This window comes from Borostomias antarcticus (assembly GCF_949987555.1).
Source record: "Borostomias antarcticus genome assembly, chromosome: 21".
Taxonomy (NCBI): Eukaryota; Metazoa; Chordata; class Actinopteri; order Stomiiformes; family Stomiidae; genus Borostomias; species Borostomias antarcticus.
Genome location: NC_140254.1, coordinates 5,998,999 through 6,026,489, shown reverse-complemented (window position 1 = coordinate 6,026,489; position 27,491 = coordinate 5,998,999). Strand labels below are relative to the sequence as shown.

General features: G+C 50.9%; 1 protein-coding gene across 2 annotated transcripts in view; it reads left to right on the top strand.

Annotated features, from left to right (window-relative positions):
• LOC311322783 (RNA-binding motif, single-stranded-interacting protein 3-like) overlaps positions 1-27,059 on the top strand; it is a gene marked incomplete at both ends in the record, with an annotated part of 175,517 nt that extends 148,458 nt beyond the window's left edge. Inside the window, 7 exons of one of the 2 annotated variants that reach the window (XM_084454897.1) lie at positions 353-396; positions 5,086-5,182; positions 7,524-7,574; positions 18,272-18,382; positions 24,797-24,886; positions 26,131-26,255; positions 26,925-27,059. In XM_084454897.1, the coding sequence (XP_084311023.1) occupies positions 353-396; positions 5,086-5,182; positions 7,524-7,574; positions 18,272-18,382; positions 24,797-24,886; positions 26,131-26,255; positions 26,925-26,928 (522 nt within the window). Of the gene's footprint in view, positions 1-352; positions 397-5,085; positions 5,183-7,523; positions 7,575-18,271; positions 18,383-24,796; positions 24,887-26,130; positions 26,260-26,924 lie in introns of those variants that run through there. The other variant, XM_084454898.1, reaches the window with a different exon arrangement.
• Positions 27,060-27,491: the final 432 nt, after the last annotated feature.

The following is a 27,491-nucleotide window of genomic DNA, read 5'->3' as shown; positions in this document are numbered from 1 at the left end:
AGCGCCCCGTTAAAAGAAATCGGATTACCCTTCCTCTGGGAGAGAGCCTTCGGGAATGCAGATGACGGATTGAAGCGCATAAGTCTCTCTTCTGGAGCAGGGATGGCCTGACACACACACCTACGCACACACACACACACACCTACGCGCACACACACTCACTTCTCATAACGACGCGCTCACTTTCCCTCAAGCGCGTTCATTCGTTCTCTGTCCATTGTCTGTGCGGCGGGGACTTGTGTCAATCATTGCCATATTTGTCATATGGATCATCTTGTCCGTCCTGAGGACGTGTGGAATTGAATATGTCTCTTTAACCTGTGAATAATGCCTTGTCTCCCTTGCCTTTCAGACTGGAATGGCGTTAACATATGATCCTGCTGCCATGCAGAACGGGTAAGAGTCTATCTGTTTCTCTCGGCGACGCATTGCTCTGTCTGACCTGGCCAATAGATCTGTCATACTCCAGAGTCATTTACTGTAGTGTGTGCAGTTTGCTACTCTTTGATTAAAGCCAGTCGATAAAAGGGCTTGGTAGGGTTCATAGGTGTTTGGTGTGTGTGTACAGTATGTGTGTGTGCGTGTATTTGTGCGTCTGTGGGTGTGTGTGCGTGTGAGTGCGTGCATGTGTCTCCAGTGCAGCCATGGATATGGACGGCCCGGGCGATGTGTTCCATTTCCACTGGCGCTGGAACGCAGAGACAGGAAGTGGAGGAGAGGTTCCATCCTCAGTCTCTCACAGGAAGCCATCTCTCTCTCCCTGCTTCCTGAAGCACTTAGCCCCCACGCTCCCCATCCCACCCCGAGCTTTGCCCACCTCGTACTCTACTGACCATCCCACCCTCTTATTGGGTTTGATTTGAACAGATGTGACATTTCTACCCATCTGCCACGTTTGGTACAATATGCGACCTGTCCTACGAGAGTGAATAAAACTCTGGACCAGTGCTTCGGAAATGTGGAGGGCGCTTATGTGCCCAGCTGCCGCCCACCACTTGTACGGTCTGATCATAACGGCATCCATCTCTTGCCAAAGTACCATCGGACACTAAAAAGGGAGAGAACCATCATAAAACACATCACATTCAGGCCTGGACAAATGACTCTGAGGGATTGTTTTAATGCCACTGAACGGGACTTGTTCCTCAGGGGTCTCCTGTAATTTACTTGAACTTTTCACCAACACGGTCACCATTTATCTCAACATCTGTGTTGATTGTATCAAGATATGAACGTGTTCTATTCTAGATTTGACCTCAGCGATAACCGTGACTGTCCGTGCAGGAATGACACCTGCCCCTGTGGCATTGAATGAAAAGGAAGTCATTTCAATCCTCCATGCAGTCAACCCTCACAAAGCTCCCAGGCCAGATGGGCTCAAGGGAAGGGTCTTGAAAGAAGGTGCCCATCTTTGCCCAGCTATTCCAAATGTTCCTCAACACCAGCTGTGTCCCCCGGGCACGGAAAATGGTAACCATCGTCCCAGTGCCTAAAACAGCACACACAAAACCGACCCTTCCGCCTCACATCTCTATTAAGCAAATACATGGAGCGTCTAGTGAGCAAGGAAGTCATTGTAAACAGCCAAGCTCACAGACCCAGCCGAGGTGTGGAGGACGGCCACTCCTACTCTTCTGGATAAAGCGCACGGTCATCTATTTGGACGGGGCCCACGCATGCGTCCGTGCACTTTTTCTGGACTTCTCCTCTGCTTTTAATAAGGTTCAGACCCATCTTCTCCTGAGACGCCAGTGTGACCTGAACGTCAGCAGCAGCCTTGTCCTGTGGATCAGGGAGTTGCTGAGAGAGAGGCCCCAGTGGGTCTGCATCACTAACACCTCCTCCGATGGCCTTGTCCTGAACACCGACGTTCCAGGGGGTGCCTTTTATCTCCCCTGCTATTCTCTATATACACAAATGAGCAACAGAAAAGACCTCTTACTCATAAAGATTCAATATTCTTTGTTGTCCCGTAGGGAAATTTGTCTTGCGCTCCAAGCCGCTGCATCACACAATACATTTAACAATGTCACAATGCACATACACACATAGTACCTAGATCTTATACATATAGGCATGCATACAATTCACAGTTTGAGTGTGAGACAGTAGTTCTATAAAATAATAATAGATAAATTATTTAGAGAATAAAATTAATTCAGGAACACTCACGTCAGAGATAGATTAACCATGTATTGCCACAAATGGAATACAGTTAAGTTTGGCGCTGATGGCTCCGCTCTAAATACTTAGGCTAGCCAAGCTGCAAGCCAAGCTAAAACCGAGAGCGAGCTACACCCCCCCCCCCCACGGGGACACAGAGCGGGCCGAACAGCATCAGCAGATTACATCTGAGGCGCCTGACCCATGTCCTGTATGAAATTACGCGAGGCTTCAAGTGTCAAAATAAATCCAGATAGAATCAAACCAGGTAGTAAAATAATAAAATCACAAATATCTTTCTCCCCATACAGTACCACTGCTCTACTAAAGTCATATAGTGCCTATAACACTACTTGCTATTTAATATCTTAATGGAGGATGGAATGAATGTGTTCTTGTACAGTTTGGCATTCTGAGCTGTCTGCCTGAAGGCAGCACCTCCAGTTCTGGGTTCAGGATGTGTGATGAGTCGTTCAGAATCTTCTGTGCCTCCCGGAGCAAATATGCTGATGACATGACCCTGGTCGGCTGCCTGCAGGATATCACCAACCCTTCCTCCTCTCTGCCTCTACCACCTCTCCACCTGCTTTGGAAAGGAAAGGAAAGTCTTCATTTATCATACAGTGCAAACTCAGCACACGGTGTAGGGAGGCGGCAACGCCGAAACACAGACACACACACACACACACACACGCACACGAATGCAGGAGCATCCACGGATGAAATATTTCTCTGCTTGTAACCCATCCTGCGCTGTCCTTCCTCCAAGGGCAGACAGGAGCAGTGGACGCCTGCAGGGGCCGCGCCCGGGGACCAATCACAGTGCTCTGTCCAATCCTGGTCAGGGACGGACAGGAGAGCCATCTGTTCTTCTGCATGTTTTTATATTGGGGTTCTCGGGAGGAAACCCTTGTGAACACGGGGAGAACATGCAAACTCACCACAAAAACACGCGGAAAGGTACCTGACAACCCTGGGGAGAATATCACCAGTGCCGACAGCGTCCCAAGCGGGAATCGAACCCAGGACCCAGGACCTTCTAACTTCTTGCCACAATAACAGCAGCTTCCTTGACATTGGCATCATTAAGACCAAGGGACTGTGTCTGGGAGTTCGGGATGGTACAGTGGAACAGGCCACTCACTTTAAATACCTGGGAGCAATCCTCTGGGAACAATCATTAACAATAAACTCACCTTTCAGACCAATGCAGACTACAATTATAAATAGGCAAGGTAGCGGCACTCTCAGGAGCTTCAACACCAGTAAACACACCCTGACCATGGTCTACAGGTCACAGGTCTACAGGTCACTCACTGAGTGTTCTCAACTTCAACATTGTCTCCTAGTATGGGAACCTCTCTGTTAGACACAGGAACAAGCTGACTCAGGTGGTCAACCAGGCCAGCAAGATCAATGGGAACTCCAGAACCAAAACAATCGATCCATAAACAAAAAGGCAATCCGGGTTTATAATGACCCCACCCACCCCCTTCAATCATCATCCCAGTTGTTGCCATCTGGCAGGAGACTCAAGGTCCCACTAGCCAGGAAAAGAGGGTATGATAAATTATTTATGCCCTCTGCTGTGGCCATTCTAAACAGGAACATAATAAAAGACTCCCCCCACACCCACCCCCTAGCAGCCTGTAACTGCTGCTGCAAACATATTTGATGTATTTTACTTGCTTTTTACTGTCTTCTATACCGTTGCCAGAGTGCTGAGGGCAAATTTCCGTTTCATGCACATTTAATACAAGAAAGATGTTTCTATCTTATGTTATAGGAATGAATAGATCACTAGATTCAACACTCTCAGAGCTCATATCTACAGTAAATACCACTTATCCCATAGGAGATGAATGGATGAGGGAAAGCAAAGTTGATTCTATACTGTAGATTTCTGGGCAATAGTCTAATTTAATGGGACACAAAGGACATAGGGAATAACAAAGACACACAGCAATGTGCTACTGTATATGGTGGTTTTCATTGTGTTCTGTGGCTATTTTAATCATGGTTCAGAAATGCCAGTTGAGTAACATAACATACTGTATATGGGGTCCATGGTGGTGTCATCCTTTGTGTCAGTGCGTTTGACCACCGGGGACCAGGGTTCGCGCCCTGGTCTCGCACCATCCGAGTACGGCCGGACCCCCAAAGGGAGGTTAGTGTATCCGAAAACAAATGTTTAACAAGGGGCTTAGTACCAAGGGGCTTAGTACCATCCACAGCCCATTGGCATCCACAGCCCACATCCATCCATCTATGACACCCAGGCTGCCGTGGTAGATCGCCAGCCCTCTCCCTAGAGCTCAGCTCAACACTTTGGAATAGCCTTCTTTAAATGTATTGAGTTTTTCCAAACACAAAGAATGGGAGTCAGCGGGTCCCTAAGCAGGCCTAGCTTTAATACATCAGGTTGGTGGTGGGGGGGGGGACAAACCTATTTTCTATACGATGACAAAGCTCAATTTGATCCGATAAAACCAGACTTTTCAATCGAGGAGCTGTAAGACGCTTCATGAAACTTTTATGCAGCCCGGCGAAACACAATCTATGTGGGCGAGGGTTTGATTTGAGCAAGCAGCAGCATGAGGGAAGAATACTGCACATCCCACTGGGACGCTCCGACTGCACCGCCTCAAAGGCTGACTGAGGGGCCCGGGAGACCTCTCCATACCCCCTCGGTCCTCCTGTGTGTGTGTGTGTGTGTGTGTGTGTGTGTGTGTGTGTGTGTGTGTGTGTGTGTGTGTGTGTGTGTGTGAGTGGATCAAAGAAAGTTTTTTTTTTTTATAGATATGTCATATCTTACATGCTCAAATCCAGTCTTTTTGGAGAGGAAATCTAACCGGTCTCCCTCATCCTCTTCTCCCTGCTCTCTCCTCCTCCTCCTCCTCCTCCTCCTCTCTGTCTCTCCAGGTTCTACTCCTCGCCTTACAGCATCGCCACCAACCGCATGATCGCACAGACCTCCATCACACCCTTCATCGCTGCTTCCCCCGTCTCCACATATCAGGTGGGCCACGAAGCACCGCCCCCTCTGTCTGTCCGGCCATCTGTCTGCCTGTCTGCCTGTCTGTCTGTCTGTCTGTCTGTCTGCCTTGCCATCTGTCTGTCTGTCTGTCTGTCTGCCCGGCCATCTGTCTGCCTGTCTGTCTGCCTGACCGGGGAGGGGGGGGGGGGGGGGTTCGGGGGAGCAGGGGCGGGAGAACAGATTGAAGGGTGATACCGTAGGCGTGTAGGAGATGGTTGGACTATAGGAGTGGAGGGAGAGGCCTAGGCTGGCACCGATGGAGGAGGAGGAGAGAGAGGGGAGGGGCCTAGCGGCGGCAGCAGCGCGGGGTCCTCCGGCCGCCGAACGCCGGCCGTATTGCTGGATGACATCTGTTCCATAGGCGGCAGAGACGCTACAGGCAAGAAAACAACAATGTTTCCTGACCCCGCTGCGCTTTTTCGGCGGTGACGTAGGGGCGCCCGTCTCTCCCGTGGCGTCGGCTGCTCCTCTCTCACCGAGTTTCCGGCACCTCCCGCCCCTGTGATCCCCAGGACAGCCGCGAGAACAGAGCGGAGCGTACACCTTGAAATGAGTGTGCGGAATGTCAATAGTGTTTTGGTTTTTCGTTCAACGTAGACCCCCCCCCCCCTCCAGATATTCTCCCACAGGAGCAGAGAGAGAGGCATCTCCGGCCTGCACTTTTAGAAGAGCACTCACCGTTTATCACTGGATCAGGCTGGAATGCAGGAAGGAAAAAAAACAGAGAGAGAGAGTAGATGGGTTGGGCGGGGGGGGGGTGAAGGTTGGTGTGCCCGCCTTTCAGAAGCGACTGATTAAAACTCAGAGGAGGAAGGAGGGGGGGGGGGGTGGAGAGAGAGGGAGAAAAGCGAGCCGGTGGCGCGCCTCTAATCCGCCCTTCGAAGGCTTCCCAAATTGATTTATCAAAAACAATGGCCGGGCTTTTGAGGAATATTAATCCTCGCAGTTTCAATATGTGGCTGCCGCCGCTTCCTGTAATATTGCCCTTCAGGCAGCGCACCGGCAAGGTGAGCCCTTCATCTCCGGCTCCGCCACACTGAGAGAGGAGAGAGGAGGCAGAGCACAAAGGAATCACCGCAGCCCTGGGTGGAAGAAATGGTTTATACACTCTTTTTGTGATAGAAAATATGGGGAGTGCTCGAACAGAAATGGGGTTTTTACTTTTTTACTGTCTGAAACATTCCTCTTTGGGACAGAGGATTGATTGATTTCCAGCAATGACTGTGTGGCTGCTTCTGATCAACTTGATTTCCATTGCTAATAGTTCTCCTTCTCTGTTTGGTCTCGGATGAACCTCCCAGTAGACTGCCCTGTTAGTCTGGACAGTAAACTGTGTTCTTACTGGTGGTTTGGCTTGTTGGCTGACTGGTACCTTGCTGACTGACTGGCTGGTATCTTGCTGGCTGGCTGACTGGTATCTTGCTGGCTGGCTGGCTGGCTGATTGGCTTGCTGACTGATTAGCTCGCTGGCTGATTGGCTCGCTGGCTGATTGGCTCGCTGGCTGATTGGCTCGCTGGCTGATTGGCTCGCTGGCTGATTGGCTCGCTGGCTGGCTGGATAGCTGGCTGGCCGGCTGGCTGGCAGTAATGTCACAAGGAAGATGGTGAAGTGTTGAGATTAGGGATGATTTCACTTTCTGTCTCTGTCTCTCTCTCTCTCTCTCTCTCTCTCTCTCTCTCTCTAATCTATCCCTCTCTCTCTCTCTCTCTCTCGCTCTCTCTCTCTCTCTATCCCTCTCTTTCTGTCTCTGTGTCTCTGGTATGGAGAACAAACATGGGGATAAATTCACAAATTCGTATGAGCTATTCCAGAACTGTCCAGCAGGCACTCCCCAGATTCAGCGCTCTGACTGGGCACAGAGCATCCTTTGGCTGAGGATGATGATTCTCTGTTTGTCTCTGCATAAGCAAATATTGTCCCCCGTGATCAACGGCAAGACATTCTGTTTGCGTCCAACAAGCTGTGAAATTCTCCGCTCCGGCCAGTCGAAATGCACCGTTCACTCCATCACAGCTCATCTCTCCATCTCTGCGTCTGTCGCTGGTGACTGGGGAATTACCGCAGGACTGGGGAATTACCGCAGAGCTGTGACAGGAGGACGGCAGAGCTGAGCAGACTGCATGGTGCCATAGCAGAAGGCTCGGTCTCCCTTCCAGGAAACTGCCATGTAGATTCTTCCCCAGAGCTGGTTCATTAGCGGTATTGTCTCTTGATTGTTGGTTGATGGCGATGGGACCGTCGCTTGATTGGAGGCTGGGAATGGGCACTGAGGTTTAATGTTTGATGCCTGGTCTTCCTCTCTCACCCCTGTCACCCCTGCAGGTCCAGAGTACGTCATGGATGCCTCATCAACAATACGTTATGCAACCAACAGTAAGTGCTGCCCCATTCTCTCTCTCTCTCTCTCTCTCTCTCTCTCTCTCTCTCTCTCTCTCTCTCTCTCTCTCTCTCTTTCTCTCTCTCTCTGTCTCCCTCCCTAATTTATCTGCACCAGAGGTTCATATTCAGCTCAGGTTCATGGGTCAGGGATTAACAGTAATTAACATCGATCTAATTATTACACTGTTATTCTCGGACCAAAGGAGCTGAAAGGTTTTTAGCAGGGAATGTTTATGAACCTTTCAAAAACCTTTTTCTCTGGGGAACGTGGAGGCCGCTCTTCGATATATTTAGAGCAATAATGAGCTACGCAAGCGTTGGAAAAGTAGAGTGTTGGTCTTGAAATTCACTTCAAACTCTCTCTCTCTCTCTGTCTCTCTCTCTGCGGTTCATCAGCTTTTAAACCATCCCCCGCCCCCCCCCCCCCCCACACACACACACACACACAACACACACACACACACACTCAAAATAGCTAATGGTTAGACCACTACTGTCCTGGGAATGCCATAAAGCCATGTATAACAGCCGAAAGTCCCATTGTGATAACCACTTGGTGTTATGTTAGTTGCTTTCTTTCCTAAGTGTACAAACATATGTTTATGGTAAGGAACACCCACACAGTTTATGAGTGTTGGCCGATGTGTGTGTGACTCAGTGTTAAGGAAGGCTAGTACTCCAGGGTCACTTCAGGTCCGCTGTGTGGCACTCCTCAGATATATTTGTTGTTCGCTGAATATCTCATTCATGCCATATTACATTAAAGCCAATCTGCTGTTGGTGAAACAGCATGAAACAACCTGAGCTAGCTATCTGTGTTTACTGGTGTGATTGCTTTTGTCATCTGAAGGCATGGTTGTTGTATTACAACATTCAGCCTGCCAGTCACACCAACAGGAGGTTACTGTATGGCTTTAATCACAGTATAGTACAGTATATCTACCAACAATAAGTCTGGCCTGGCATTTTCAGGTCCAAAACAAGGGAGAACCTTTATTTATGATAAAGGAATTAATAATATAATATAATATAATAATATAGGGATACACAATCCTGTGAGGTCCTTTTTATGCAGGCATCACCTGGGAGAGCTGTGTTACTGATCTCCTTCATGTACACTGCTGTACCAGCCTACCCCAGTACAGGGCAGATCCCCTCCCTGGCGTCGCCTCGCTCCCCTGCTGTGAGCATTACCCCCTCTCTTCCTCATCTGAGCTTCTCCCCCGCTGGGAGACAGGCAGCATGTAATCTGGTCTCAGCAGGGCACTGCTGTGCCCCCAGCCAAGCTCCACTACCACTACCTCCACCACTACCATCTCCACCAACACCACCATCTCCACCAGTACCACCTCCACCAACACCACCACCTCCACCATCTCCACCACTACCATCTCCACCAACACCACCATCTCCACCAGTACCACCTCCACCAACACCACCTCCACCACCATCTCCACCACTACCATCTCCACCAACACCACCATCTCCACCAGTACCATCTCCACCAACACCACCACCACCACCACCACCTCCACCACTACCACCTCCACCAACACCACCACCACCTCCACCACTACCACCTCCACCACTACCACCTCCACCACTACCACCTCCACCAACACCACCACCACCTCCACCTCCACCACTACCACCTCCACCAACACCACCACCACCTCCACCAACACCACCACTACCACCTCCACCAACACCACCACTACCACCTCCACCAACACCACCACTACCACCTCCACCAACACCACCACTACCACCTCCACCAACACCACCTCCACCACTACCACCTCCACCACTACCACCTCCACCAACACCACCTCCACCAACACCACCACCACCTCCACCACTACCACCTCCACCAACACCACCACTACCACCTCCACCAACACCACCACTACCACCAACACCACCACCACCTCCACCACTACCACCTCCACCACTACCACCTCCACCAACACCACCTCCACCAACACCACCACCACCTCCACCACTACCACCTCCACCAACACCACCACTACCACCTCCACCAACACCACCACTACCACCTCCACCACCTCCACCACCATCTCCACCACTACCACCTCCACCAACACCACCACTACCACCTCCACCAACACCACCACTACCACCAACACCACCACTACCACCTCCACCACCTCCACCACCATCTCCACCACTACCACCTCCACCAACACCACCACCACTACCACCTCCACCAACACCATCACTACCACCTCCACCAACACCACCACTACCAACTCCACCAACACCACCGCTACCACCTCCACCAACACCACCACTACCACCTCCACCACCTCCACCACCATCTCCACCACTACCACCTCCACCAACACCACCACCACTACCACCTCCACCAACACCACCACCACCTCCACCACTACCACCTCCACCACTACCACCTCCACCAACACCACCAACACCACCTCCACCACTACCACCTCCACCAACACCACCTCCACCAACACCACCACCACTACCACCTCCACCAACACCACCACTACCACCTCCACCAACACCACCACTACCACCTCCACCACATCCACCATCACCACCTCCACCACTACCACCTCCACCAACACCACCACTACCACCTCTACCACCACCTCCACCAACACCACCACTACCACCTCCACCACCACCTCCACACCAACACCAACACCTCTGCCACCTCCACCACCACCTCCACCAACACCACCTCCACCACTACCACCTTCACCTGCAACATCACCACCAACAACACCCCCACCAATGTCACCACCAACATCACAACCAATGCCACCTCCACCAATACCACCTCCACCATCACCAACACCACCTTCACCAACATCTCCACGACCAACATCACCACCACTTCACCTCCATGTTTGGATACAGTAGCTAAACTACATGAAAGAATGAAAATAAATTTTATTTTGCCTGTCAAGTCATCCTAGACACATTTGGCTTACCGTTCATATACACACAGCCCACAGAAACACCAAGCATTGTAAGCCTATCTAAGAGGCACAACACAGACAATGACAAACAGTCATTGAAACCAGCACCAAAATAAACACCCGATGACCACACAATGCAGAACACCTCTCTCTCTACACACACACACACTCACACACACACACACACACCCACACACACACACACACACACACACACACACACACACACACACACACACACAAAACAGAGAAAATAAATACATGAAATAAATACATCAATAACCCTGAAGAGGGCATATTTGATGGCCTTAACATTCAACTGTATCACTGTATACAACTACACAAGAGTTTATTTGGAAGACATCAAACGTCAAACGTCAAAGACATCCCCTGAAATCCTGGCCATGTCTTGTTGTGGTCTGTGGTCTCCGTGTTTACAATACTGTGCATACTCAAAAACTCTTGTGTCTGTGCTTATGTACAGTATGCATCTGTGGAACTGTGTGTATTTGTATGTGTTTGCTTGTGTTGTCATGTCTACGTGTGTGTGTGTGTGTGTGTGTGTGTGCGTGCGTGCGTGCATGCATGCGTGTGTGTGTGTGTGTGTGTGTGTGTGTGTGTGTGTGTGTGCGTCCGTGCGTGTGTGTGTGGCCCCCACACATCTATTCTCCACAGTACATGCCCAAATTTTGGTTGTGTCAGTCTAGAGCCAGGAGAATCCCCACAGATCATATCCGACCATCCTTCCAGTCCCAGCCCTCTCTGCCAGGGTCCATGTGGTCTAGTTCCAGTCTCTCCCGATGGCCTTGTGTTTTTGTAGCACACTAACAAGAAGGCTCACACACCCTAACCCCAGCTGTCCCACAGCAACACCAACCACCAGGCTGTCTTTCTTTATAGCCATCACATTCCATATCGCGTACCAACTACCATCGTATGCACTCATATACCTGTACACACACACACACACCGCCTGTCCAATGAAACACATTAAACTAGCCAAGCTGCTAGCCTAATGCTTGGGGACTACTTAAAGTATTAAATCAATTGATTGTGCTGCTATTTGGCGGGCAGTGGCGTTCGTGGCGTGTTGAACCAATGGAGCGTTCTGGGATAGAGAACTCCTGGTGACCGGGCAATATGGAGGCAGTCGACCGTCAGAGGGAGAGAGGCCGCGGCTGGCCAGCCAGCCAGCCAATCACATGGCGGCGGCGCTGCGTGCGGCAGCAGAGATGGAGGAGGATGGGAGAGCGAGGAGCTGTAAGTAAAGAGCTGGCTGCTCCGGCGGGGAACGGCGTGCGTGTTTGGCCGACGCGCTCCCGTCTGTCTCAGTAGATCGAGTTTGACAGGCCCAGCCGAACGCAGCCGGAGCGCTCTATCCTTGGGCGGGGGGGCCATGGGGGGGGGATTCGTTTGGCGCAGAGCTGGATGAAAAGACAACAGTTTGCAGAATCCGTGCGTCCCTGGACGAGAGACACTCGGAGCGAGACTTCAAAGACGGCGACAGCTTTTTCGCTGAAGAAACAAAATGAGGCATCGGCTCGCCCCATCTCCTAGTCCCCCCCTGTGTGTGTGTGTGTGTGTGTGTGTGTGTGTGTGTGTGTGTGTGTGTGTGTGTGTGTGTGCGTGTGTGTGTGTGCGTGTGTGTGTGTGCACGCATGCGCGTGTGTACAGTGTGTGTGTGTGTGTGTGTGTGTGTGTGTGTAGAGGCCATGTGAATCTGGCTCTCGTTCCACTCTGCTCTACTCTCAGTGAAGCCTGCTGACTGATGTACTGTTGACCATGGCGCACAGACAGCCGACAGACCAAGCAATGCTGGCACCAGCCTTTAAAGCTGGCATACACACACACACACACACATACACACACGTAGGCAAGCGTGCGCACACATGCACACACACACGCACACACACACACACATGCTCTGTCAAACACTGCACACTGCCAAACTGCTTCAGAGTGGAGGCTACTATGCGATGCCAGCCAAGCGTAACATTGTTGTTTTTCCCTGTGTGTGATATATACCCCTGATAGCAGTTTTCACCGGTGTGATATGTGTTTCATGTGTGTGCCTGCTGAGCAGAATATAGTGGATATTAACTGAATTCTTCTGCATTCTACCGTCGTCATCTCTCCTGCTGTGACTTCAAATAGAGGCTCCAGCTCTCTTTTGAATGAGCCATATCTATCTTGCCCTCATTGGAGGCACTGAATCGGTGCTCTTACCACGCGATAACCATCTCCACGTTTGACAATGTTCTGGCTCAGAGGCAGAACATTTTGTTGGTCTCATGAATTATGTTGGCAGAATTTGAGCTGGGGCCTGGTTTGTCCTTGAGCTGTTCCTGGTATGAACTCTCTCTCTCTCTCTCTCTCTCTCTCTCCCTCTCTCTCTTTCTCTCTCTCTCTCTCTTTCTCTCTATCTCTCCCTCTCTCTTTCTCTCTCTTTCCCTCTCTCTCTCTCTCTCCAAAGTCAAGTCAGGAAGCTTTATTGCCATGATGAAGTAAAAGAAAACAGTACATAGTAAATTATTATAGTAAATAATAATAACAATATTATTTCAGTCGAGATCACTTTAGTCAAAATTGACCCATTTATTAGCATGCAACAATATATACGGAATATAAATTTTTACGCATATGAATTTTGGCGGTGTGATCTGTTCGGGGGGGCCCATGCCCTCCACGCATGTGGAAAGCGGCAATCTAGATGTTCCCCCCCTCTGGGCCGCTTGGCCCAGAGTGCCGGAAGAGGGAACGGCATCTAGCTCCCTGCCTCTATGACGATCAGAGTTGGCCGCGATCGGGAAGACGCTCGGAGGTAACTAAATGGTAAATGGTAAATGGACTGCACTTATATAGCGCTTTTCCACCTTAGCGGCACTCAAAGCGCTTTACAATGGCCTCTCATTCACCCATTCACACACACACTCACACACCAATGGCGGTAGCTGGCATGCAAGGTGCTAACCTGCTCATTGGGAGCAATTTGGGGTTAGGTGTCTTGCTCAAGGACACTTCGACATGTGGACAGTCGGAGCCGGGATTCGAACCACTGACCCTTCGATCACTGAACGACCCGCTCTACCAACTGAGCTACAGAAGCCCTGTCAAAGAGCGAAAACAGTACATAGTAAATTATTATAGTAAATAATAATAACAATATTATAAGTATTATTATTAGTATTATTAATAATAATAATAATAACACAATAAGTGAATAATAAACAGTGTATAGAGAAAATCAATGTAGTACAGATCTGTACTACATTGCAGCAGCGGGTTTTGGCTAGTACAGTAGGTCATCTGGAATTTGGTATTTTTGGGGAAGAATTAATCTCTAATTTCTTTATTTCTCTCTCTCTCTCTCTCTCTCTCTCTCTCTCCCTCTCTGGACTGTGTGTGTGTCAGCCCAGTCAGAAGAAAGAAGAGTGTGTTCCAGTCTGGGTTCTGTGTGTTGTTGTGTGTTGTTGTGTGCCTGTTGTGGCTCGACATACCGTACCTACTAATTAATCTTGAGCAATCCTTCCTTGGTAACAATATCATACGTTTTTGATATAGTTTGAAGAATGATTTATCTTTGATCCAGATGTACACGCAATGGAACATTTCGATCTTCAGGATTCACCAGTTAGTTTGTTTGTCCACTAAGTCATTGAGAGGACAGTTGATAATCTTCTTTAGTCTTTCACCCTGGAGACTAGACCTCCCACAAGAACAGGATGTATCCCAGGATTCCATCCATCACCCTCACACTCACATGTCTCACACAACACACACACACACACACACTCAACCCACACAGATTCCATGGCTGCTTGAGGGGACGCTAAGCTGTGTGGGTTTGTTGTTGGGTTTTGCCCTCCGCATCGCCATGGTAACTGTATTGCATTCCAGGCCAGGGTTTTCCAGGCAGTCACATGGTCACTCAGACACAGCCCTGTCATAACAAAGCACTGACAGTTACAGTTGGGCAGGAGCAGCCAGCCAACCAGCCAGTCAGCCACAGCCATTCAGCCAACCAGCCAATCAGCCTAGCCTACCAGCCAGTCAGTCAGTCAGTCAGTCAGTCAGTCAGTCAGTCAGTCAGTCATCCAACCAGCCAGTCTGTCAACCAAGCCAATCAGCCCATCAGTCAGTCAGCCAAGCCAATCAGCCAGGCAGCCAGCCAACCAATCAGTTAACTAGCCAACCAGCCAGTCAGCCAGAGGACATCTGGACCGATAATGTAGGTCACCGGAACTCTTCACAATCTGGCTATGACCAAAGACCAAAATGTCCCTTTCCTTTTCCAAAATGTCTCCATAGTGTTCTGTCTCCATCCAAATTAGAAACCCCCCATGCACTGTGTCTTCTTTTCATAACTGCCCAGTGACATCATATAACGCCAACAGGTGTCCCATATCTAACCCACTACACGGTGTGGGCCGGACTGCTACAGAGCCATATCTAACCACCATATCTAACCACATTGTGTGGGCCGGACTGCTACAGTACAGAGCAGTACTTAGAAATGTTGTCTCAGAATGGATCGGCCTCTTATTACGACACACTCATTCCTGCGTGAGTAGCACAGTGTGTTTTTGTTGGCGGGATTTTTTTTTTCCTTCCTTTTTCCGGGCAAAATCAAATCAAATTAAACCTAATCAAATGAAAATCTGAGACAGTTTTGTATGATTGTATCTTGGCTCCTCTGTATCTCTGCAGAGTCAACTGTCTCAGCAGACATGGTGTAAGATGGCCTTGTCTCGTCGGTGGGCAGAGCGGGGGCGGGCCCCGCAGTCTGGTAACCGTAGCCCTGGGGGGGGGGATTAGGAACCCAGGGTCCACGCTCCCATCTCTGGGGGCTTACCTGGCTGGAGAGGAGCCCGAGGGCCCCTGTAACCTGTGTAGCGCACGGGAGTTCCGTTTGCGCACGTTGGCTCCGAATGGGTTTTACAACATTCCATGACCAGTAGCCTTCATCTCTGCGGCTTCCCTGGTCCTGGAGGCCGTACAATACCTACAGTTATATACACCCCTGGAGGTGGGGGCGGGTATTTAGTTACCACCTCAATCACACACACATGTTCCCCCACTGGATCAGGCCTTTTCTTCCCAATGATGACTTCAATCAGGCTGGTCTCACTGGCGGCGGAGGGATCTGCAATGCTGGTGTTGGGAGGGTCAGGATCGCTCCGGTCTCTGGTCTAAAACCTCTTGACTTAGGTGGGATTCGCCTATCACTGGGCTCCCACACACACACACACACACACACACACACACACGCACGCCAGTACTCTGACCACAACTACACCACACGGAGAGAGAGAACTGTCAGATAGCAGCAGGAATGTGCTGAGCGTTGTCTTTGATAGGCCACACAGGGGGTGCTGTGTTTTGAATGAAAGGAGCAGAAAAAGAGAGAGAGAGAGAGAAAGAGAGAGAGAGAATTAGCGAGCGCCGGTTGTCCTTTGAGGTTCTGTAGAGCTTCCGTGGCACTTCACTTTCCTGCATTGAGTGCACAGGATTCCACACGATGAGCTCTCATATCTTATTCTCCTTCCCCACAGCGACCGTTTGTCTATACAGTATATTACATTTTTCTGCTTTAAAGGAGGTGTTGATGTCACGTCGATCCCACGTCTGCGTTTATTTATATGAAGCTCCTGTCTCTGGAGTCTGCTGGGGCGGGGCTGTAGCCTAGCAACCGTGCTGGGGTGGGGCTGTAGCCTAGCAGCCCTGCGGCGGACCCCCCCCCCCCCCTCCCTCCCTCCCCGGGGAGGATCAGTGCCATCCCCTAACAAGCTGCTTTTGTATCCATTCCTCCTGTTAGCAGCACACACACACACTAATTGATTGAGTAGACGTATATACAATGTCACCTAAATGTATATCAGATTCCTATGAATGTACAGTAGTATCCATTATCCCTCCAAGGTTTCTCACGCACACACACACACACACACACACACACACACACACACACACACACACACTTATCAGCTGATATATCAATATTATACGTCTGAATTTGTCACTTCCTTTTTCATCCTCTATCTCTTTTGCTCATTCTCCATTGGACTCTCTCTCAAATGCATCTCTCTCTCTGTCTATCTAGAACACAGAAAATCGAAATCCCAAATCAGCTTAACTCCCCGACATATCTGTGAATTAAACTCTTCCTTTACTCTGCCTTTCCCATTATAAAAGCATTGTCAGACGCTGAATCACTAGAGGAATTCTCCTCTCCTCTCTCCAGCTCTCTCCTCCTCCACCCCCTCTCTCTCCATCTCTCTCTCCTCAACCCCCTCTCTCTCCATCTCTCTCTCCTCTACCCCCTCTCTCTCCATCTCTCTCCTCCTCCACCCCCTCTCTCTCCATCTCTCTCTCCTCCGCCCCCTCTCTCTCCATCTCTCTCCTCTGCCCCCTCTCTGTCCAGCTATCCTTCTCCCCCTCTCTCTCCATCTCTCTCTCCTCCGCCCCCTCTCTCTCCATCTCTCTCCTCTGCCCCCTCTCTGTCCAGCTATCCTTCTCCCCCTCTCTCTCCATCTCTCTCTCCTCCGCCCCCTCTCTCTCCATCTCTCTCCTCTGCCCCCTCTCTGTCCAGCTATCCTTCTCCCCCTCTCTCCTTCTCCCACTCTCTCTCCAACTCTCCCCTCTCTCTCCATCTCTCCTCCTCTCCCCTTTCTCTCCATCTCTCCTCCGATCCCCTCTCTCCTCCTATCCCCTCTCTCCATCTCTCCTCCTCTCCCCTCTCTCTCCATCTCTCCCTCGACCGCTGCTACACTCTCTCCCTGATCATCCTTTCTCTCTCTCTACACCGTCTCACAATCTCTCTCTTCTTTTCTTCAGTGTCTCCTGCCATCTCGTCCTTCCCTCAACCTCTTTCTGTCATTGTCTTCTTGTCCGTCACTTCCCCTCCCCCTCTCCCTCTTTCTCCAACCCTCTCTCGCCATTCTTTCTTGTGGAGATGAAACTCCTAGAGGGATTGCATGCAGAGGGCAGGGAGGGAGTGAGAGAGAGAGAGAGAGAGAGAGAGGGAGAGAGAGAGAGAGCTAGCTGTCACAGCACTGCCTGTGTTCTGAGCACTGGGAGGAGACAGCCTGAGCGGTCCTGACAGGCTGTGTCTGCTCAGTTTGTTCTCCAATAGGCCCACACAGTCACCAGCAGTGCACACACACACACACACACACACAAACACACACCGCATGCACGCACACCACAGGGAGACTAAAGGAAAAGAGAAAAGAGCTGAAGCTAGCAGAGCAAGAGGCCTGGTTTTAAATCCTCCCCCCTGAGGTTTCCATACTTGGGACATGTACTTTTCCTGACAGGGAATGAAAGAGTCCTCTGTAGTTTGATCACATCCCTTACTGTTCCACGGCGTTCTAAAATAAAGACGTCTACCTTTACTGAGACCTGGGAGACATAGACACAGGGAGACAGACAGACAGACAGACAGACAGACAGACAGACAGACAGACAGACAGACAGACAGACAGACAGACAGACAGACAGACAGACAGAGACAGACAGACAGACAGACAGACAGACAGACAGACAGACAGAGAAGCTTCCCAATCAATGAACCAATGTTATAAAGCTGACACTTCAGTATTGACTATTGATTCTTCGGTGCCCCATGGACATCAACCTGCTGGGGTGTGACATGTCACTGGTCCTCTAGCATGTATTGGCATGGTTCTTATCCTAACATACCACCCCCTCTCCCCCCTGCAGGGTGCAGTGATCACGCCAGCGATGGACCACACCATGTCCATGCAGCCTGCCAGCATGATGGCCCCTCTCTCCCAGCAGATGAGCCATCTGTCCATGGGCACTACAGGAAGTGTGAGTACACACACACACACACACACACACACACACACACACACACACACACACACACAGCTTTACGGTACAGTACAGTACCACTCCAGCACGCGCACACACACATACAGATATACTGTACCACTCCAGCACGCACACACACACACACACACACACACACACACACACACACACACACACACAGCTCTATGGTACAGTACCACTCCAGCACGCACACACACACACACACACACACATACAGATATACTGTACCACTCCAGCATGCACACACACACACACACACATACAGATATACTGTACCAGTCCAGCACACACACAAACACACACACAGACTGTCTGACTGTCTGAAAAATATTAGCGTCCTCAAACCCAATATCTTACACTAGTAGACCAAGCATTCTCAAATTGTACTCAGAAGCATCGTTGGAGAGCGCAGATGGCGTCAGCGTGCCAACATGTCCTCGGCTTCACCACATCCACCATGGAACTGACACTCTTTCCTGTCAGCAAAAACACATTCAATAGCATATTTTTCTTCACTTTAGACAACCCCAGTCTGTCTCCTCTCCCTCTCCCTCTCTCTCTTTCTCTGTCTGTCTCTCTCTCTCTCTCTCTCTCTCTCTCTCTCAACATACATGAAGCCATCTGCCTTCTCAAACCCCCTAAATCACACATGAACTGTATCACTCTATCAATCTTTCCACTCTCCCTCCATGTCAGGATCAACTTCCTGCGCCCTAATCCGTGGCCCCCAGGGCATGTAGCTTTGCTTGTCTGTGTGTGTGTGTGTGTGTGTGTGTGTGTGTGTGTGCATGTGTGTCTGGCTCTGTGTGTGTGTGTGTGTGTGTGTGTGTGTGTGTGTGTGTGTGTGTGTGTGTGTCTGGCTCTGTGTGTGTGTGTGTGTGTGTGTGTGTGTGTGTGTGTGTGTGTGTCTGGCTGTGTGTGTGTGTCTGGCTGTGTGTGTGTGTGTGTGTGTGTGTGTGTGTGTGTGTGTCTGTGTGATTGAAACAGTGCCGTATTGTACAGTTCCCCATGTGTTTCCAGGTGAGCTGTCAGCGCATGTGACGCCACGCCGGCTGCACGGGTCCGAGGCCCGGAGAAATGCTCCTAATCTCCCCCAGCTGTGCTAACACGCGGGATTAGAGCCAGCCTAATCTACCACCGGGGGTTTTTGATGTGTGATGGGGTGCAGTATGGGTACAATCTCTCTCTCTCTCTCTCTCTCTCTCTCTCTCTCTCTCTCTCTCTCTCTCTCTGTCTCTCTGTCTCTTATTCTGTAACATGCCATGCTAAGCTACGGGCTAAAAGCATATACGAATAAATTTGATCCTCAAAAAGGAAAGGGACTGAAAAGGAAATACCTATATTTTGTGTTAGAGGAAAAACCTGTCAAAATAGGTCCAAATGAGAACTGGGTATTGGCCAATAAAGCATGACTGGACATGCTGACGTCCTCTAAGGTCATATTTAGTCTTGGGTTAGCTGTTCCACATCCCTCTGGACGTCCTGTCAGACGAAGGCTTCGGTTAGCAGATGGCACCTGCCAGGGTGAGCCCTGTCCCCGCGGTCCACACACACCAACCATCCTCCCCAGCCAATGGCGAAGCCACACCTCAGAATACTCTTGGCACGTCCCAGAAGCCTCTCTGTGGCTGTTTTCTTCGTCCAGAGGAAAGAACCAAATGTTCCCGTCTGTCCAGCCGGCCACCGGTGACTGTAGCTTTCCCAGAACGTAGTTGTTTTCGACCTTAGGAATGCAGAGAGACAAGTCAGCTGGCAGTGAGGAAGCCTTCCTGCTGACGACGCACGGCTCAGCTTCTCCAGAAAGTCAACGCCAGAGATTCTCAACAGTTCCACTGGGACATCTCCTCACGTTGCAATTAAATCACCTCACTCAGTTAGTCACTCTTCAGGTTTGTTTACTTAGTGCACTCAACCATCTGAAACAGTCATAAATGCAGAGGATTGGTACAGTTCATGGAAAACAGCTTATGGAAAAAAGATACGCACACACACACACGCGTGCTCACACCGTGTCACTGCTCCCTATCCATCACGCTCTAGGTCAGCGACGCGGTGTATGACATGACAGGAGGTGACCTTCGGGTCTCCGCCGCCTGTCCCCGTCGTCATGGTGACGGGGGTGACTGACAGGTCGCCCGTCCCAGGAAGACGGATTAGTGGCACACACACACACTCATCCTGCCATCCCCTTAAAACAGATGAGCGCTGGATGGGGAGAGCAGGCGCAGAGCTGGGGGTTGGGGTGTAACGAGCAGACCTGGCAGCCAGGGACCCCCGAGACCCCGAGAGGAGATGTGCTGTGAGGACTGACTCAGTTTACTGGATGTATTTTGATTTTATTTTGTTTGATTTTAAACCAAACCTCACCAGTGGCACATTTATCTGTTGTAACTCTAAAGAAAGTCTGGCTTGCCTGCAGACAAGCCCTACGCTGTGTTCGGAATCGCTCCCTATTCACTATATAGTGCACTATATAGGGCGTCAGCCATTTTGTTTGTAGTGTCCGAATTCTCCACGGAATTTTCGTTCCCTATATAGTCCACTATTTATTACCCACAATTCACCTTGATTTGCAGGGAACAGTGCATGTACCCTACATGTTCTCCGTTCCCTAGGTAGTTCACTACATGGTGAACCCTATATAGGGAATAGGGAGTGAGGGAACGAGGGAGCGATTCCGAACACAGCTCTAGAGTCCTCATCAGTGTCCTCGCCAATGCAGCCATCACCTTATGCTGCGTTCCATTTGTCTGGGAAGTGGTGAGGTGGGAGGTGGGAGAGACGGAGAACGACGTCACCCCCGAGGTCACCGAGGGACTGTAGACAACAGCAACAGCTCGGGAACAAAGATGGACGCTAGCTAGCTTTGTTTGCCAAACCAGTAGATGACAACGCACTAGGCTGTATTTTGCGCATACAGAGGTCGCGAACATGTCCTCAGAAAGCAGTTGGGGAATACTGTGCGTACGGCTGATTTAATGAGACACAAATAAGACAGAAATGTATTACTAAAAAGTAAAAGTATTACTAAAGTATTACTAAAGTTTCACTTAGTTACACAGGGAGCTGCCATCTGGTTCACGACTTCCAGAGCTAACTGGGGGTAGGGGTGAGTGGTTCAAGAGCCCAGAAAACAAGTTGTGAGGGGCGTTCCAGTTAAAATTGCGTGTAGTATCGCGTGAATCGCGACTTCGCGAGCCAAATGAAACGCAGCATTGACAACAGAGAGAAGGTACTGGGACAGTGTGTGTGTCCGTGTGGACAGAGTGGGCACTGTCCTCCACCACCCTCCTGCTCCTGGAGAACGAGAGTGAGCGATAAAGAGAAGACGGGAGGGGAGAGGAAGAAAGAGAGAGAGAAAGAGAGAGAGATCTTTCACTCACGCCACCCTCGTTAAGGACGCCTGCTGAGCCCTCACACTCATCAAACATGCCGACCATCTGCTCAAAGCCCTTTCTGTCTCTGTGTGTGTGTCTAGAGAGAGTGTGTAATGGGTGTGCCCATGCATGCCAGCAGTGCGCGTGTGGTGAGGTGTGTGTGTGCGTGTGTGTGCATGTGTGTGTGTGTGGGTGTGTGTGTCTGTGTGTGCATGTGTGTGCGTGTGTGTGTGTGTGCATGTGTGGGTGGGTGTATGTGTGTGTGTGTGTGTGTGTGTGTGTGTGTGTGTGTGTGTGTGTGTGTGTGTGTGTGTGAAATACCGCAATTTAACTGCAAATTAGAGGAGCTTTTATTTGTCCAAACATGGCCCAAATACCCCAAACACTTGTTTTGAAGCATCTTGGTCACCATGGCAGCACATTCCACCATATTGGCCAGGCTGTTGCCCCTGTCTGTTGACTGCTGTCATGGCCTGGCCTGGTCCAGGACCAGTCCTGGCCTGAGTGTCAGTGGAGACACGCCCTCACCACCACCGGAGTTAACCGTTGGTCAGAGGGAGGAGAGGAGAAAACCACCTCATTAATGCTTCTTCTTGGCTGTCAGAGAGGTACAACATTTCCTGAAAAGACCGTCTCCCTTTTGACACGTTGGTTTTAGTGCTGCTAATTACGCCTCCGCGTTCCCCTTTCATCCGCTGACCTGCGGGGCTTCACAGGTGAGTTGGCAGCACACTGTACCAGAAAGCACCGGGGGCTCAGGGATTGGTATGCAGGCTTGATACTGTGCCACGGCAAAGAAGGTCACGGCACCAATCTGATACAGGCTCTCTTCCAGCAGGCTGGGGAGGGGGGGGGGAAGAAAGAGAGAATGGGGAGAAGAGAGAGAGAGAGAGGGAGAGAGAGAGAGAGAGGGAATATTACAGTCAAGACGTCGGACACGCTACCTCACCCAAGTGTGACAAACCTTTAAGTGTGACAAACCTCGAGGCGTGCGCCCCCCCCCCCCCCCCCCCCCCCCAAATCGGCACACGGTCACGCGCGCGCATACCTCCTCGCCGGTCGTCAGGGGGGTGTGGTGTGGAGTGGAGGTGGGCGTGGGGCGGAGGGAGGGAGGGGTGGAGTTAATCACCCGTGTCCGTGGCCTTTAGCTTCTCTCATTAGCGGCGCACGGCGCTGCCGTTCCCCATCCATTAGCCACGCCGCCGGTAATGACATTCCCGCTGCCGCCACTATACCGGTTACCGGGCGGAGGGCCAAGAGAGAGCTTTCGCCCCCCCCCCCCCATCACAATCACCTCGTCGCCACCACTCAACGCCACACTCTTCATTACCGGTCGGTAGGAAGGGAGAGAGAGAGGGAGGGTGGGAGAGAGAGAGGAGGGAGGGAGGGAGGGAGGGAGGGAGGGAGGGAGGGAGGGAGGGAGGGAGGGAGGGAGGGAGGGAGGGTGGGAGAGAGAGAGGAGGGAGGGAGGGAGGGAGGGAGGGTGGGAGAGAGAGAGGAAGGGAGGGAGGGAGGGAGGGAGAGAGAGAGAGGGAGGGAGGGAGGGAGAGAGAGAGGGTGGGAGGGAGGGAGAGGGAGGGAGGGATGGAGGGAGTAAAGAGAGGTATCGTCCTTCCTTTTCCCTCAGCCAGAGAGGCGGCAGGAAGAGGCGGAGCACGGGATGGGCTTCCTGGTGCTGTCTTATCCTAGATCACATCCTCCCTCTCCTTATCTCCCAGAGCCTCGCCTCTCTCCCAGTCTCTCTCTCCCAGTCTCTCTCTCCCAGTCTCTCTGTCTCCCAGTCTCTCTCTCTCCCAGTCTCTCTCTCCCAGTCTCTCTCTCCCAGTCTCTCTGTCTCCCAGTCTCTCTCTCCCAGTCTCTCTCTCCCAGAGCCTCGCCTCTCTCCCAGTCTCTCTCTCCCAGTCTCTCTCTCCCAGTCTCTCTCTCTCCCAGTCTCTCTCTCCCAGTCTCTCTCTCTCCCAGTCTCTCTCTCCCAGAGCCTCGCCTCTCTCCCAGTCTCTCTCCCAGTCTCTCTCTCCCAGAGCCTCGCCTCTCTCCCAGTCTCTCTCTCCCAGTCTCTCTCTCTCCCAGTCTCTCTCTCCCAGTCTCTCTCTCCCTCTGTCACACATAGACGTACAAACACACGCGGCGCGCGGCAGGGAGGACATAGATTGATCTCCCCACATGTAGACATTTTATGCGAAGGCATGTGCTAATTAAAAACCTGACTGACTTGCAAATCGAACATTCACACACAGGCGCAGTCGCGCACACAAAGTGCGGCCTCCGCGTTCATACATATTTGATGCGAAAGCCCCGCGGCTGTCATGTAAGCAGTGTCACAGCGGTGGGGACGGCTCTGGCGGAGCGAAGCGCCCGTCGGCAGGTCTGGCGTTTAAAACGCCGGGGGAGGAGATATAGGCCAGAGGACACGGGGCTCGGCGATGGGTGGTCTGGTCCCTCACTAGTCGTCTCCTACTCTATTCTCTCTCTCTTCCCTTGGGTCTCTCCTCCTCCGTTCCCTTTCTTCTCAACCCTCATCTCCTCTTCTCCCCTCTCCTCTCTCCTTCGCCGGTCTCCCCTCAGTGTTCTCCATAGTGAGCTCTCTCTTCTTAATAGGGTGCATTAGCCTGCCTCAGAACTCCGAGAACAACAGGGGTCTCCGCTCTCTCCTTCTTTCTCCCTCTCCATCTCCCTCTCTTTCCTCCCTCCTTCTCTCTCTCTCTCCCTGCTTCTCTCTGTTCCTCTGTTTCTCTGTGCATTCCAGCGCTTACAGTTCACACTGCATCCTCACAGTGCCCCCGTCAGGACACAGAAGGAACAACCTCGGAATGAGACCTCGTGGATCCTTCTGTCTTGTGTTCTGTCTGTCGTGTGTGTGTGTGTGTTTTGTGAACTTCAACAGTACAGATGTAAATGATGATTTCCATGTACAGTGCTGTAGTTGATAATTATAAGAGATGCTGATGTGTGTGTGTGTGTGTGTGTGTGTGTGCGTGTGTGTGTGTGTGTGTGTGTGTGTGTGTCATTGCAGTACATGACAGCTGCGGCAGCCGCGGCGCCTATGCAAGGGACCTACATTCCCCAGTACACTCCTGTGCCTCCAACTGCCGTCCCTGTCGAAGTAAGTCACACACACGTACGCACACGCACACACACGCACACACTGCAATGAGCTCATTTCACACACACCAAGATTTTTTGATTCGCATCTCCTCTCTTGCCAACACACTCACAAATTAAGCTAACAAATTCAGAGTCACGGCGTCTATTTTTCCTAGCAATGACGCAAGTGTTATCGTGAGTCATCCTCACAAAAACACCTCTGCGAAAACCGGCGCGTCTCTCATCCCAGAGCTGAACTGGGGAGGGGGCCGCAGTGGAGGGGGTCAGGGCGGAGGGGGTCAGGGCGGGTCCAGCAGGCGGCCTCGGGGAGCGATGGCGGGGGAAGTGGCCTGTCTACAGGCTGACACCGGCCGGCTCCCCAGACGGAGTATCACTCTGGCATCGGGTGACAGCCGCCCAAGTGAGACACGCGACCGCGCCGGCTCCCGTGCCTCTGCCGACCCGCCGGCCACGTGATGAACGCACACTCCACACGCACACTCGCATCCCTCACACACACACACACACACACACACACAGACGGCGTGCTGAACACACATCCCTCAGCCTTACAGCCCCAGGCCTCCGGTTAGCCAAAGGCCGGCCCCTTCTGACAGCGTCATGGCAGGTCCCATCCGTCTGGTCCGCGTACGGCCACAGAGATATCCGGCCAGCTCTCCTTCATAAAGCACCTGCCAGGCAGATAGCCAGCCGAGCAGATACAGTGTAGCTAGCTTCCCTTGGTAACAGCAGTAGGAGACGTAGATGTAGTGTAGCCCAGGGGGTTCTCCTAGCTATTACCTTTCCACGCCACGCACAACGCCCGCGTCCCAAAGAGGCCATCTTTCAGTGGGGAAGTGCTGAGGTAGGGGGGGGGGGGGGGGGGGTGTCTGGAGGCCTGATGTATGGACAGGACAGTTTGGGTTTGGGGAGCTTGTTAACGTGATGGAGATGATGATGACTTCTTCGATCGCGGCCGTCTGTGAGGAGAACGTCGGAGCTCCGGGGCGTCTGTGAATAATCACATCGTCCTGTTGAGTCCGAACTTTTTCCCAAAAGTATTTTGTCCAAAAGTGACTCGCTAAGCCTACCGTTGAAGCGTACACAGAAAACTTTCAGTTATTATCATAACCCAGGTTCTTTGATAATGTGTGACGATTGGAAAACATTCCGGACTTTGCAGAGCCAGTCAGGCTATGTGTAGGATGATGCCACTTCCTGTAGTAACCCTCTCTGTTTCCTGTCCCCTCCCACCCCCCGTAGGGTGTGGTGACAGACGCCTCTCCCCAGTCGGTGGCTCCATCGTCACAGGAAGTGAGCGGCCAGCAGCAACAGATGCAGGTGGAGAACGCCGGCGACCACGTTGCCGCATACTCCTACCAGTCCAAGTAAGACGCTGTTGACGTGCATGTACTGTACCTGTACCTGTACCTTTACCTTTACCTGTACCTGTACCTCTACCTCTACCTCTACCTCTACCTGTAACTGGCCAAGAGAGCCCTGCTGCTGGCCCAGGGCATGTCCATCTGCTGGCTCCTCAGAGGGACTTACTGTAACACTCCGAGGTCAACATTTGGGAGGTGCTTTCAGATCTCACATTACATAAAGCCAAGATGCAGAGTTGTTGTTGCCATCCGTTTGTAGTTGTGCAACAACAAGATCTTCAAATGACTCGTTCATGTTCATGGCTTTAAACTGTCTTTGAAGTCTGAAAGTGTCCGTCTTAGATGTTTTGAGTGTAATGCCCTTTTAAGCCTTTGACTTAAGGAAGGAAGTTGAGGAAGTTATCTTAAACACTGTGGACTATCTATTAGAGATGATATCCTTACTCAGGGAGTGATTTCCATACTTCAGGCTGTTTTAGTAATGTAGTAACAGACAGGTAAATGTCTACTGTTTTACTGTTGCACTACCACAACTTTATCACAAAAAAATGGAAAATGCTGTATTGTGTACTGAGACTGTAATGTTTACTTCAACATTTAACGTGTGTTTATTACGGGTTCTTGTAGCTTTCAACTTGTTCTGTCTGTTTTTGTGCCTCTCTCTGTCATTAGATAGCGACGGCCGAGGAGAGTATTCCTGTGACAGCGTTGCCTTTAGACGGGGGTGGCTGCACTGAGAATGTGGAGAGAGAGAGGAGAAGAAAGAGAGAGAGATTGTTTCCAGATTGCCCAGGCACCAAAAAAGACACTTTTTTCATTTCCTACCTGGCCTGAGAGAAAATGAGCAAGGGAGGGAGGGAGGGAGGGAGGGAGGGAGGGAGGGAGGTAGCTGGGTGGTGCCGTGTGAAGAAGTGAAAATGTTGTTTAGTCTGGTAACCTGCCTGGTGGGGCTGGGCTGAGGCTTGAATTGTTTCTTCAGAAAATTTCTCAACAGAAAAAAAATAGATATAAGTACAAAAAAAAAAGAAAAAAAAATATGTTGAATGCGCAGGTAGATGGTTATGAGGTTTATTTTGTAATTAGAAGGGGAGTCAAGTTTGAGATAAACAGAGATTGTCTTCCTCAGATATTAAGCTACCATTTCTTTTCACTTTTTTATGTTCTCGTGTTTAAATTTTAGTTTTCTAGATATATTCAAAAACAAAGTGTTTTCTTTCTTGAATCTTCATGGCCTTAATT